Source organism: Arctopsyche grandis, chromosome 3, assembly GCF_051622035.1.
Source record: "Arctopsyche grandis isolate Sample6627 chromosome 3, ASM5162203v2, whole genome shotgun sequence".
Taxonomy (NCBI): domain Eukaryota; kingdom Metazoa; phylum Arthropoda; class Insecta; order Trichoptera; family Hydropsychidae; genus Arctopsyche; species Arctopsyche grandis.
In genome coordinates, this window is record NC_135357.1 from 27,880,448 (window position 1) to 27,894,592 (window position 14,145).

At 35.6% G+C, this 14,145-nt stretch overlaps 1 protein-coding gene across 2 annotated transcripts; it reads left to right on the forward strand.

The window, feature by feature from the left end:
- Window positions 1-10,729: 10,729 nt before the first annotated feature.
- LOC143910077 (uncharacterized) lies at window positions 10,730-13,919 on the forward strand. 2 transcript variants are annotated; one of them, XM_077428433.1, is made up of 2 exons: window positions 10,730-13,568; window positions 13,669-13,919. In XM_077428433.1, exon 1 carries the CDS (start codon window positions 10,929-10,931, stop codon window positions 12,564-12,566), a length of 1,638 nt encoding a protein of 545 aa, XP_077284559.1. In that variant the 5' UTR covers window positions 10,730-10,928; the 3' UTR covers window positions 12,567-13,568; window positions 13,669-13,919. The 2 variants fall into 2 exon arrangements, with proteins under 2 accessions (XP_077284559.1, XP_077284560.1); XM_077428434.1 differs by having other exon boundaries at window positions 10,730-13,544; window positions 13,639-13,873.
- The last annotated feature ends 226 nt before the right edge of the window (window positions 13,920-14,145 follow it).

Sequence of the window (14,145 nt, forward strand, 5' to 3'; positions counted from 1 at the left end):
CTCGCAAATAACTTGGTTGAGGGCGACCAGACCAATGCATGCAGGTAGATGGGACATGCCACACTCGTCAACTGGTTTGTCGCACACATTTCCATACATTTTTTCGTGTCGCGCAACAAGTCGGCCGACAAAGTTGCACGGTGCGGCCCAGCCCTTAGAGAGGAGTATTGTTATTAGATAATGCTCTTTCTCATCCGAACGAAAGCATATTGAAAACAAACGATGGACTTATGGTTACAAATATCATCAATGAAGAGTTTTTATCGTCAAAGTCTTCTGAAAACTCTTGTTGAGGAAGATTACAACCTGAACCATTTTAGAAAAAAATGATGACATTGGATGCTATACACGGAATAACAGAATCTTGGTCAAAAGTAAAGCCAGTAACACTCGTTCGATCATGGAGAAAGATTCTACCTTACATGGAAACAGATTTAGTGGATTCTGAAGAGAATGAAGCAAATGATATATCTGAAATATGTGGATTATTGTAAAATTTCAAATGTTTTGAAAACGTGGATAAGGAAAACATCGAGGAATGGCTCAATCATGATGTAAGTGATCCAGGTTTTAAACGCATGGATGATGCAGATATCGCTTATTTTGTTTCTCAAGAGGAAGAAAATGAAAGTGACACTATGTAATGTACAAGTGGAGAAGATACCAGTGGTTACATTAGTCATAATTATAAAACGGCACAGTTCTAGTACTAACTATTAACGGCCACTTATCAACTTAACTATGAGCGTTTTTCTTAATAAATAATGAGTATTAAAATTATGAATCAAAAATTTGTTTTGTAAATATTATTATATTCGAAACCAAGTCAAAATTTGATGATTCGGATTATCTGTGTTTTTCGATTATCCGTGACCTTCCTCCCCAGCATTAGCCCGGATAATCGAGAGTGTACTGTATTTAAATTTATCAATTTAAATAAAAACTGTTAATCGTTTTATTTTTATACTACTACAAATACTCAACTTGGATTTTTTCATTGTTCATTGTTTTTATTATAAATTTGAGAGGCTTTCTACATTGGTTTTTTTTTTTACTTTTTTTACACTTCTATGTATGTACATGCATATATGTAGATACATATAATAAAATCAGAGATCTGGAGCAACCCCTTTTTGGAGTTGCTCTGCTCCAATACTTACATATGTATGTATGTACATACATACTTGCTCCAACTCCACTCTGTGCTCCGAATAGTTTTAATAGGAATCATATTATTTATCATCTTTATTTATTTAATTTATTAATTTTATTTATATACATATGATATTTTTTTTTTTACAATTAATTTATTATTAAAATATTTAATATTTAATATATATCATGAAAATACATACATACATATGTAGATACATATTAAATATAAATAGTATAACTATAATACATGGGCGCACATGGTTGTCCCAAACTACCACAGTAACAAGAATAGAGAAAATAATCAAGAATATAATTTGATCATGATGGAAAAATAAATAAAAAGAAAGCTCCCACATTAATTTGTACAAAACAACAATAAGTGCAAAATCATATAAAACAAAATATTTAATTTTAAAAATACATATATATTAAATACAAATAATATAACCAAACTACATGATGCGCCACATGTCAAATGATTCCAGGATAATAAACCATCAAATATTGAATTTATCATAAATTGAAAAACAAATTTAAAATTCTGAAAGAAATTCTAATACATAAAAAGAAAATATTGCAGCGGTGGAGCACTACAAATATTCGTGCTCCGGCTCCGCTCCTGCTCCGCACAAAAACTCGTTGCTCCACTGCTCCGCGCTCCTGCTCCACGCTCCGCTCCAGATCTCTGAATAAAATAATACAATAGTTCTAGATAATTACAATTAAATGGTATAAAGATTTGTAATTTTTATTTGTAATACATAGATCTGTTCAGATTTGGTTCACATAATTCAAGTTGGAAAAAAATACACACATAATTTCATATTTACAAATGAGCCGTTATATTTAAAAGTGGAGGAAGTCAAATTTTCAGTTCCAAAAACGATATTTCTGTTTGATTTAATTCACAAATTGTTTTCACTTCTTTTAATTCGATATGTCCAGAATCTCAGAAAAGCAGAACAAACTTATTACAGGCCAATATTTTTAAACATTGTTAAACGCAAAACATTATATTTATACTTGTCATATGCCAAATGTTCAGGCTTTCACGAATTGATAAAAAGGAGGTATGTATATAAAGAAGTTATTTTGTTGTTTATAGAATTTAATTTCATCGAATTGTTTTTTCCTTTATGAAGGTTTATGCTTTTATGTTTTCATAACATGTATTTCTTATTGAAATAAAACGTAAACATCTGATATAAACATAATTACATATGATAATCAAAATAAATGTACATGCTTACATATTTTTATATTGAGAACATTTCTATGTATGTATGTATGTATGTATATGTATGTACAGCGCATAATCCGGTTTAATGAATGAAATCCGAGATGATTTTATTATTCAACATACATACATATGTATATGTTTTATGTATATGAATATTCAAAATTCTGCAAATGAGAAGATCACTTTAGATTTAAACAGTAAAATAAAATATATTTACAAATTAAAATTGCCATAATTATGCGTATCAAAACGTAATGAAATTATACATATTAAAAAGCAAAAAATCTCTTATGTGATATAAAAAATACGGCTTCTAAACGATGCAAAGCAGAAATGGCGTTCGTTTGACAGCCGTTAAATTTGATAGTGAGAGTGAAAAAATATGCACAGGTGAAAGAAAAATGTAGACCAAATCTGAACTACAGCCTATGCAATAAGTAATATATACAATTCACATACCTGTATAATGATTGTGGGTATTTATTGCAAATATTTTATATACATATGTATACAGACGAGTGTACGAGTGTGTGTAAAAACTTTCATTTTCAAAATATTTATAATAAAATTTGGAAATGAATGAATTCCGTAAACGACCTGTAGTAAAATAAAAGTGGAGACATTAATCTTAATTTTTTTCAATATTTGCAAATTCTTTATTGGAATTTTTGGAAAGTTTAAATACAGAAAGTTGTTTCTTAGTTAAACTAACTTGGCATAAGTTATATTGCCTACTGTATGTAGTTACCATGACGATTTTTAATAAGGTATTTAATATGATATATTTTTATGTAAGAAATTACTGGATTTATACAATATGTATGTATGTATATAACGTATGCAAATTTTTGTTATTTAAATTATATTTATGTTCCCGAAAATGTATCATATGTCTACATATGTATATAAATTTATTTTAATTGGCCATTGTGTTACTTTGCCGCATTTCACACTGTCATATCATTTCCTATACGTCTGTCAAATCTATTGACTGTCGGAACTGCTACCTTTCCATTTAATTGAAGTCAATTTTTAATTACGTTCAGTGTTTCAAAAAGATTTTTAATCTATGTTACAATTTTCCATTTTGAGTCATCAGCGAAGAAGAGTCGAGTAGTAAAAATAAAATACAAAATATTTATATGCTGTTTCTAACAAAATTTCAAAGCAAGCGTGGGCTTAGGCCGTTCAATTTGACAAACGTCTAAAACACAACGAATTGTGTAGGAGTGTATCTCTTTACATTTCCACAATCCACAAGAATTAATTATTGCGGAGAAAGTGAGTTCCGAATAGCGAAAAAAATTGATCCAGTTAATTATGTCATTGGTGGTAAAGTTTGCACAACATCCGTTCGACTTTGAACATTGATACATGCGTAATTGAATTCCTATAAGATTCACTTTCGACTCAATTTTACATTTAGGCAAACTATCACTCAATTTCATCATCATCATCATCATCTACAGCCGCTCACCGCTGCTGGATGAGGGCCTTTTCAACAAGCTTCCAGTCATCTCTGTTTTGTACAACTCTCATCCATCTCACCCCACACATTTTCCTAATTTGGTTTACCCATCTTCCCATTATCCATTTCGAAATTCACATATAAAAAAGGATGTAAACCATTTAAAGTTTTTTTCGTTTTGTAACAACATCTCAAAACATTTATTTTATTTTAAAAAATTAGTCGAGTTTGTTTTGTACCTACATACATACATATATGTATACATCATTATCTACAGCCTCTCCAATACGCTTCCAATCGTCTCTGTTTTGCGTAACTCTCATCCATCTTCCCCGCAGTCTTCAATTTACCCTTTTGCATTCTCTCGGGTACCATTCTAGCACTTCTTTTGTCCAACTTTGTCTATTCTTCTAGCCTCGTGGCCCGCCCATTGCCATTTCAATCTCTTTACTGTATCCATTATGTCCACTACCTTTGTCATGCTTCTCACCCACGTGTTTCGCTTCCTGTCTTTTCTTGTTATGCCGAGCATACAGCGTTCTATAGTTCTTGAGTTCATTGGACTGCGTAGTATCTTGGCGTTCATTTAGTAATAAATACATCAAAACTGCAATAATAATATATTTATTGACTATTGTATTTAAATCATAAATATAAAAAAAAAATGCTTCGTAAATGCAGCAGCTGTGCCGTTTTCTTGTTTTTCAACTGTCACTATCGTTAAAGGCCGTAAAAATTTCTTTTATTGCGTTAAACCTGTCAATGAAAACTAATTGCTTTATAGCCTTACATGTAAAATTAAATAACGCACGTAATCGTTAATTTATTCTGTTTAATAAAAGAACGTACACATTTATAATTTCGTTTCATTGATTTATATATCAAATTATTTCTCACTAATAAGATCAAACATAAAAACATTGTTTTGACAACTGCGACGAATGTCGCCCTGTCAAACGGTCCAAATTTCAAACGTGATCAATCATAATTTATGTAATCGAATTGCTTCCGTTTAGTGGTTTGAAACGTGTTACATACATTGTACTTACATATTTGCATATAATCAAACATTTCCAATAATCATCACATTGATGGAAGCTGTTGCGAAGACTGATTGACATTTATTTCAAGTCGGCTTCAAGAGCTGTCGATTTATTATATGAAATATGTAATAATCGGACTCAAACCATCTAATCACATTTTCAGATCAACTGAGAAGAGTAAATGTGGCAAGGTAGACATTTATTTGTAAACAAATCGGCAGATAAGTCTATAATAATTTATCTGTCGTAGCGGTTTCTTAGCGAATAGCAACTTGTTTGATACCACGCATGGTTTTTTTTCCACAAATCAATATAACCCGGTTGGGTAATCGTAGTTGTACTCGCCATTGTTTTTGATTTTTGTCAATGACTTTTTTAATAATGAACTTAATTTATTATATGTATGAAGAAGTATAGTTTTATTTGTATAATCTCAAAATAGTTTTATAAAAAATATTTATTTTTCGTCAAAAGATTCTTAGGAATGTCAATACATTTTCCCCTCTCGTAGGGTCAAACTTAGCCTCTCTAGATAATAGGGGTTGTCTTAGATAATATCTGGGTAAATGGCCTTTCTTAGTCTCACGTTTGTCAATTACTATTGTCCTACAAAGCAAGAGAGCAAAAAAAAAGATTGACAATAGTGAACCATTTTTTGTGCTGAAAGGAATACTGGCCGCCGATCTCTGGTTATGAGTAAAGCCCGGACCCAGAGGGTGCCGCGTTTTGTTCAAATGTTGTAAATGCATTTTTAAAGGTTTGCCGAACCTTTTTTACAAAGGATTTACAACAATGGAACAATGAGCGGCACCTTGGTTATCCTACCTCTAGTTATGAGTCATTACTAAGCTTCGGCGCGACCCTACGCACCGTTGTTCATTTTTATGGTGAACTTTTTTTTTTGCTCTCTAGCTTTGTAGTATGCCCTCTTTCCTGGAAAATAGCTCAAAACTTCAATTTTTTGTTCCAAAAGCACGCTCCCCCGCTGAAGAGTAGTCATAACTAGAGACTGGACCCACTTTGCGCCGTTCATTGTTCATTTGTACTACAAAGCTAGAGAGCAAAAAAAAAAGGTTCACCATAAAAATTAAAAATGCACGGCGAACAATATAACAATGAACGGCGCAAAATGGGTCTGGCCTCTGGTCATAATATTGTTGTAGTCGTGACTTAGCTTATGACTCGACTTGGCTAAGGATCGGGGCACTATTAATTTCTTAGAAAAATTCTTATTTTCAATTGCCTCAACCCCTAGCCTGAGTCTAGGGTTGACTCAGATTTAAATAATTCATTGTCAATTGATTTGATTGTAATTATTAATAAAAAAACCAATGGACATTTGATGTTAGCGTTGAATACTTTCTATGAACTGCGACGACCAAAATTCTCCTTTTGACTAATTAAAAATAAATAGGAAGACGAAAACGTTTGTTATATTTCCGCTAGCTTTTAGATATTATTTTATTTATGTATATAATATGCTACGAACGCGGTTCATTGGCAACTTGCCCCAAAAGGATATTGTCCCGGACAAAATCCGATGTATAGTGATGCCACAATCAGCTGAGGGGTTGAGTCCGATTTAGCAGATGTCGCTATGTGTGAGTATTCTCGCGTGACTTCACAATTTTACGTGTCGTAATGTGAAACGTTGTTCATTGAGGAAGATGTGAAACAGTTAGCCAAGTCTAGATTTGCAGCGATGCTTTGGCGGTCTTTATAAACATACAGGCGAGTGGCCTCAGAAGAACGTAAAAAAAATATGGCCGCAGACGAGGAACCTGCCCTCGGGGCGGTCGACAAGAAGAAAGTCGCTCGGACCGGACCGAATAAATTATTTAGACCGGCGAGAAAAGTGGCCTCGGGTGAAATGGATCGTTGACCGTTGGTGGACACCGAGTGACCGGTGACAGGTCACACCCAACCCAACACGAACACTCTAATTAGCTCCTTTTATGCGGCTGCATAATTAGTCCCATTCAATGCAATAATTGCATATATTTTATCAAAGAAACATTTTCTTTTCACAATGCAGTCTAACTTGTGCTTATCTACCTTGTACGGAAACTCTCTACCCGTAGAACCGAAACCTTCCTCATGTTATGTTGGAAAATAACGAGTTGCATACACGACATGAAAACGAAAGACTGCAACTGAGATTCGCCGTTTTAAAAATCTCAAATTGTCAGCGATAGAACCAGGGCTGCGCCTAGGAGTTCGACCGCATGTGTGCTGTGGTGTCAACTCGCGAACAACTTGGTTGAGGGCGACCAGACCAATGCATGCAGGTAGATGGGACATGCCATACCCGTCAACTTGTTTATCGCACACATTTCCATACATTTTTTCGTGTCGCGCGACTAGTCGGCCGACAAAGTCGCACAGTGCGGCCCGGCCCTAATGGTTTCCATGGGTTTCCGAAAACCCGTTGTTAAAATTCCAAAGTTTCCGGAAACCCGTTAGAAATCTAAAAATTCATATAATTTTTGTCAAATATTATACAAATCTTGAAAATTGTTTTCGACGGTTATAACTAGAGGACGGAATCTGAAGGGGCCGGAAACGTGCCGCCTATTGTTCAATAACTACTCAGTAGACTGCGGACCCAAAGCGCTCCGTACATTGTTCAATTGTTGTAAATGCTTTGTTAAAGGTTTGCCGAACCTTTTTTTTGCACTCTAGTTTTGTAAATAGAGCCAAACCGCCCCGATTCCTTGAAAAAACACGCTCTCTATCTGCAGTCGACTGCACCTTGAAAAGGTCGCAGTCGACTACATATCAGGCAAAGAAAAAAAACCTTTTTTCGAAATGTATATACAAAGTAAAAAAAAATTTTTGTTCCGAAATTGAGGTGACACCACTGCCTGTATGCAAACTTAAATCGGCCGCTCTTTAATTTTATCAGCATTTGTGTAAATCATATTAATTCCGGGTTATGGTGTTGGAAATTTTAATCACAATAAAAGCTAACCAGATAGACAGACTTTAACAGACAGAAAACCAAAACGTTTTAGTTCTGAACAGGACCAGAAGACAAGACACACTGAACGTTTTCAAATTCATCCATGAAAATATAGTGTTTTTACACCAAATCCCACTTCTAGGACATTGCTCTTTAGATGACCAACCAATACTCAACATCTTTGAAGAAATACATCTGGTAGTCGTAAAGATAACAGAACATAAAAGAAAAAGCTCTATGGGGACCGAAGCTATACCTTCTGTCACGTTATTTCCCTCTCATTTCTTTCGGCCGCCTCTATGTATATTTCGGCCTACTGTGTGCGTTGCACACATTTGTACATATGGTAGGTGCGGCCCTGGATAGAACTTAGTAGCGTGTGGTGAAAATCTCCCTGGTTTTGTCGCGTAGACTTACTTACGTGTGCGCGAGCAGGATACAAGGGGACTCGGTATGACGTCACCTAGTCCCCTTGTATCCTGCTCGCGCATACGTAAGTAAAGCTGTGCGACAAAAGCAGGTAGAACTTAACGGCGCACCACTGATATAACTGATAACTAAAGGGCGGATAGGAAGCGTGTCGTTAATTGTTAATTGTTCACTGTGCTTTGTTAAATTTTATGAAAAAACCTTTTTTTTGCACTCTAGTTTTGTAAATACATAGACCCAAAACGCCGTGATTCCTGGAAAAAGCACGCTTCCTACTGTTAGAAAACTGGTTAGAAAAACTTTATTTTAATTGATTTATTGCATTAATAACTGCTGGAACGTGTATTGTTATTTTCCTTAGTCGTAATTACCAAAGATCGGCGATCAATGGACGATTTTCGCACAAAAAATTGTTCACTATTTCCTATCGTCAACCATGCTTCTTTAATCTGTTGCTTTGTAGACTAATGGAGCGGTCTATTGTTATTTGAAAAGCAGGGACGATATTTTTGGCACAAAAAATGGTTCACTACATATTGTCAATTACTATCGTCAACCATTCCTCTTTGGTCTCTTGCTTTGTTTACCAATGGAGTGGTCTATTGCTATTTTAAAAGCATGCATCGAACGCCTAAGACTACTTATGACTAAAAAAAAGGCGTTGGGACAATGCTTTTGGCACAAAAATGGTTCACTACTGTCAATTACTATTGTCGCCCATGCTTCTTTGCTCTCTTGCTTTGTATACTAATGAAGCGGTATTTAAGTTACTTGACAAACACCAGCCAACGTCGAAGACTGTTAATGGCGCTGGGTTGATGCTTTTTGCACAAAAAATGGTTCATTATTGTCAACCATGCTTTTTTACTCTCTTGATTTGTAAATTGATGGAGCGGTCTATTGTTATTTTAAAAGCACCAAGCCAACGCTAAAGTCTACTAAGGACCACCCGATCCCTACTAATTACACGAAGGGTCAAGAGGGCAGACCCAGACTTAACAGAATTTGCGGATAAAGTAAGCATGAATTTGATTAAAAAAATAAAATTTTTACCTTACGTAACTTTACAACGTTCTCTGCTATAATTCTTCGAGAGGGAAAGTCTCACAGGCTTCGATATAGAAATAGTGTCATAGGAGAAAGAAAATAATGAAAAATTGGATTACCCATCAAAAAAACTTAAAGATGAGTTCAAAATATAATGGATTGAACTGAGGAGGATCGGGGAGACCTCAAACAATCTGGTGTCTGGAAAAGGTACTGCGCCAGGTGGATGAAACCCGTGAGACAAACCAAGTACCATTTAAGGAAGAAGCGCTGTGGAGCAACTACATACTTAAAACAGTCTGTTTTGACTTCTTTGACTTCTGAGTGTTTTGAATTTCTGTCGAATGAAATCTGATCTTGAGCTCGTGTGCATTTATTGGTTTCCTATGTCATTTCGATTCCACTTTCAATATAACTTTTTATTAGGACTCAAATACGCAACCATTTCAAATATACGTACCTACGACAATATTCTAAATATGCACGTCACTTTCGCGTATACTTTCTTTTGAAGGTTTTAGTTTATGATACTCAAGTTACGTTCACATTCGCTCTATAAATGTGGACTGAGATGGATTATCGTTTCTCGACGATGTTCAGTCAATAAATGTGCTCGTCGTTCCTTTGAACCTTTCCCTCGTACTCTGTTGTAAAATAAGACACAAACTCTTATATACAATAGTGCAATACAATGTAAATATTAAATTTAATATTCACACTGCCCTGGACTGGTTTAATTTTCTGATTTCGAACCGGAATCCTTTCACTCGCGGTGTAGCCCTTTGTAAATTGCATTCTTCGCTGAACTTGAATCGCATTCCACTTCATTAGATATATTCAATAGCTGCATATTAGCTCTGAATATGAAAGTAAAAATGTCAAGTAAGGGTAAATGATTATAAATTAATACAAACATATAATATAAGCTGGTTTTCTATAAAGCTGATAACCCAACATAGCTCGCTGATCAAGTCGGCTAATCCTTTCCAATGTGAGACTTCCGCTTAAAACTAGATCCTTGTCTAGCGATAAATATGTACATAAACACGTAACTTGACATCATCGTTTTATACTGTCACCATAACTGTTAACTTCATAAAGCACAAGACGATGCAGAATAGATTACTTCATATCGAAATGTTTTCCTATTATTCATATAATATGAATTCGCAAAACATCAATTTCATTTTCAATTGAAATCATTTTCTAATCAAAGTTAGAGTATCGTTATGTGTACTCGCATTTTGAAATCGTTACTCTCATGTAAGTCTAAAACATGACGATATATGAGAATTTTTATATGTATGTAGAATTGATTTTTAAACGAGCCGAGATAGAGTGTGTGTGGTATGCCTGGGAAAGACCGGATGCGTGTTGTTATGGTCACTTGTTGGAGAGCAAGCCCGAAGATGTGTTAATAAATACATAGTTCTGACTTAATCTGCGTTTCACTTGGAATCCTTCACATCCGGATCCTATATTTGGGGGCTTTGTCCGGGATGCCTGAAGACATTTCGAGTGACAGCCGGAAGCGGTCAGACGACGACGCGGAGTTTTGACAGTTGAGGTTAGGACGCGCGCGCGATGACGAGAACGCGGAAGCCCGTGACGTCGGTGACGTCACGTCAGCGAACACGCCACACGACGATGATGATATCCACGACGAGAAAGACGACGCCAGTGGCAACGACGACGAGGGAGATACCACAGTTCAATTTCCGAGATCTGGAGGTTGATTTCGGTCTGCCGAAATATAACGGCAGAAATAGCCCTATTGCAGTGTGGATTGAGCGCCTCGAAGAAAACGCGCAAATCCTCGGCTGGACGGAGACACAACAGTTGGTGTATGGGCGGATGCTGTGTGAAGGAACTGCCAAGAACTTCTTGGACTCGGAAACGGGCATAATCACGTGGGCGATATTAAAAGAACGATTGACCAGAGAGTTTGGCCATCAGTTGAATAGTGCGGACGTGCACAGAGAACTGAGGTTAGAGAAAAAGGGAAAAGCAGAAGACAGTTTAAGCTATATCTACCGGATGAAGGGGATTGCAGCCAGGTGTAGTTTTATTGAGGAAGAGGCGATTATCGCGTACATAATTGGTGGACTTGGGTTTGATAAGTACGAAAAATTGATTCTGAGCTGGGCTGGATCTATTAAGGAGCTGAAGACGCGAATTACGCAGTGCGAGAAAATTAGAGAGGACGACGAACCCAGGGTGACGGGGCCCGTGAGAAACCGTGAAAACCGAGAAAGACTGAGTTCACGATGCTACAATTGTGGTGGACGTGGACACTTAGCAGCCGACTGTAGGTTTAAGACGAGAGGAACTCGTTGTTTCAATTGTAACGAGTTTGGGCACATATCAGCTCAATGTAACAGCATCAAAACAAAGACTGTCTTGACAATACAAGAAGAAATAAGAAAAGAAGTCAGTATTCCAACACAAGAGGACGATGCGAACATGGCTGATGGAGATGTAAACATGGCCAATGTAAGTGTGAACAGTGATGGTTTGCACAGAAAAAGACCTTTGCAGCAACGGGCTTCACGAGAAATGTCTGCTCAAAGAGAACTCATTGTTTCCAATAATGAAGAGGACGATGCGAACATGGCTGATGTAAGTGTGAACAGTGATGGTTTGCACAGAAAAAGACCTTTGCAGCAACGGGCTTCACGAGAGATGTCTGCTCAAAGAAAACTCATTGTTTCCAATGATGAAGAGGACGATGCGAACATGGCTGATGGAGGTGTGAACCTGGCTGATGGAAGTATGGACGGTGATGGTTTGCAAAGAGGAAGACTTTGGGACTACGGAGACATACCGTCTTCAAATACAGATCAACCACCCGATGATCAATTTAGAAAAGGATCTAAGGATTATAGTCATTTGAAGAATTCTGAAGATGAGAATAAAGAAGAGGAGAAACATAAAGACAAAGAGAAAGATATGGCTAAATCACAAGAAGGATTAAGAGACCCAGTCAAAATTTCAACACCGAAGGACACTGTATTCACTTTCAAGCTCGGTCGTAGTCGGATTGATGTTAATTCAATGGAAAAGAAAATAGAACCATGGATTGAGAAAAGACTTACTGGATGTATCAGTGAGCTAGAACCAATATGTGTTGACTTCATTTATGGTAAATTACTAGCAGAATATCTGTGGGGTGACGGCAGATTCCTCGGACAGTCACAGAGAATCGCCGAGGGCATTGGATAGAATTTAAGTTGCACCGATGGAAGTGAAGTGTGCGTTTGTGAATTAGAGAATAAGTGAAATGCCTGGAGGGTTTTTAGTTAAGCCTTACTTGTAATTTGATGATTGAAAAGTGTAATGTTTTATTGCTTATTCTAGTATTTTTGGGAAGTGCTTTGTATATTGAATCATGTTTTAATTTGGTTACATGCTTAGAAGAATATAAGATAACTGTATTGAAATGTAATTCTAGTAATGTTTTAAAATGTGATTGTTTCCGATGTAAAGATTTAACCTGTCATTGTAAAGGTATTGATTTTAATGTTTTATTGCTAATTCTAGTAATGTTTTGAAATGTGATTGTTTCCGATGTAAAGATTTAACCTGTCATAGTAAAGGTATTGATTTTAATGTTTATTGCTAATTCTAGTAATGTTTTAAAATGTGATTGTTTCCGATGTAAAGATTTAACCTGTCATTGTAAAGGTATTGATTTTAATGTTTTATTGCTAATTCTAGTAATGTTTTGAAATGTGATTGTTTCCGATGTAAAGATTTAACTTTTGTCATTGTAAAGGTATTGATTTTAATGTTTTGTATTGCTTGTAATAACTTTAAATTGTAATTGTGATACCTTTCTGTTTTGTATTGCTTGACATAATTTTAAATTGTAATTGTGATGATTTATGTGTAACTTTAATTGTGATGTGTAACTTTATTGAAGATTGAATTATGTTGAAATGAAAAATTGATTTGTAGTGAAATGTGTAACGATTAATTTGTTATAATTGTAATTGTTATGTAAATTGTAAAATGATTGATGTATAAGTGTATTGAAATGTAGTTGTGATGATGATTGTAATTGTGATTTAAATTGTAATTGTGACAATTGAAAGCATGTTTAGAAGAATATAAGATGATTTTATGGAATGGAAGATTAAACATTGTTGAGGATGATAGAGGAAATGTTTTAAAAGAATGTAAGATGATACATTGTATAGAGTGGAAAATGAAATGTAAAAGAATGTGAGATGAAACATTGTTGAGGATGATAGAGGAAATGTTTTAAAAGAATGTAAGATGATACATTGTATAGAGTAGAAGATGAAATGTAAAAGAATGTGAGATGAAATGCTGTAAAAATATAAAAGACGAAGAATGTCATCCGAGGGCGAATGACAGTCAGGAATGACCGAATGTAGAATTGATTTTTAAACGAGCCGAGATAGAGTGTGTGTGGTATGCCTGGGAAAGACCGGATGCGTGTTGTTATGGTCACTTGTTGGAGAGCAAGCCCGAAGATGTGTTAATAAATACATAGTTCTGACTTAATCTGCGTTTCACTTGGAATCCTTCACATCCGGATCCTATATTTATTTTATGTGTGTGAGCGAATTATGTAATGGGTAATGTTAAGGAGTGATGTACAAACAGTGGTACACATGAGTGTACACTGTTTGTGAGTTGGCAGAAGTGTGACGCCAACTGACGGTGAGTAGTCGAACCGTTGGCCGGGCGGCCGCCGGTGGTGCGTACGCGCACGTGTTTATACTCAATGGTATAATAAACGTACATTGATGGACCAACATCGTCTTTGATTATC

Bases quoted from the DNA above. Each gene is read 5' to 3' on its own strand.
- LOC143910077 (XM_077428433.1), top strand. From the start codon at position 10,929: ATGACGAGAACGCGGAAGCCCGTGACGTCGGTGACGTCACGTCAGCGA.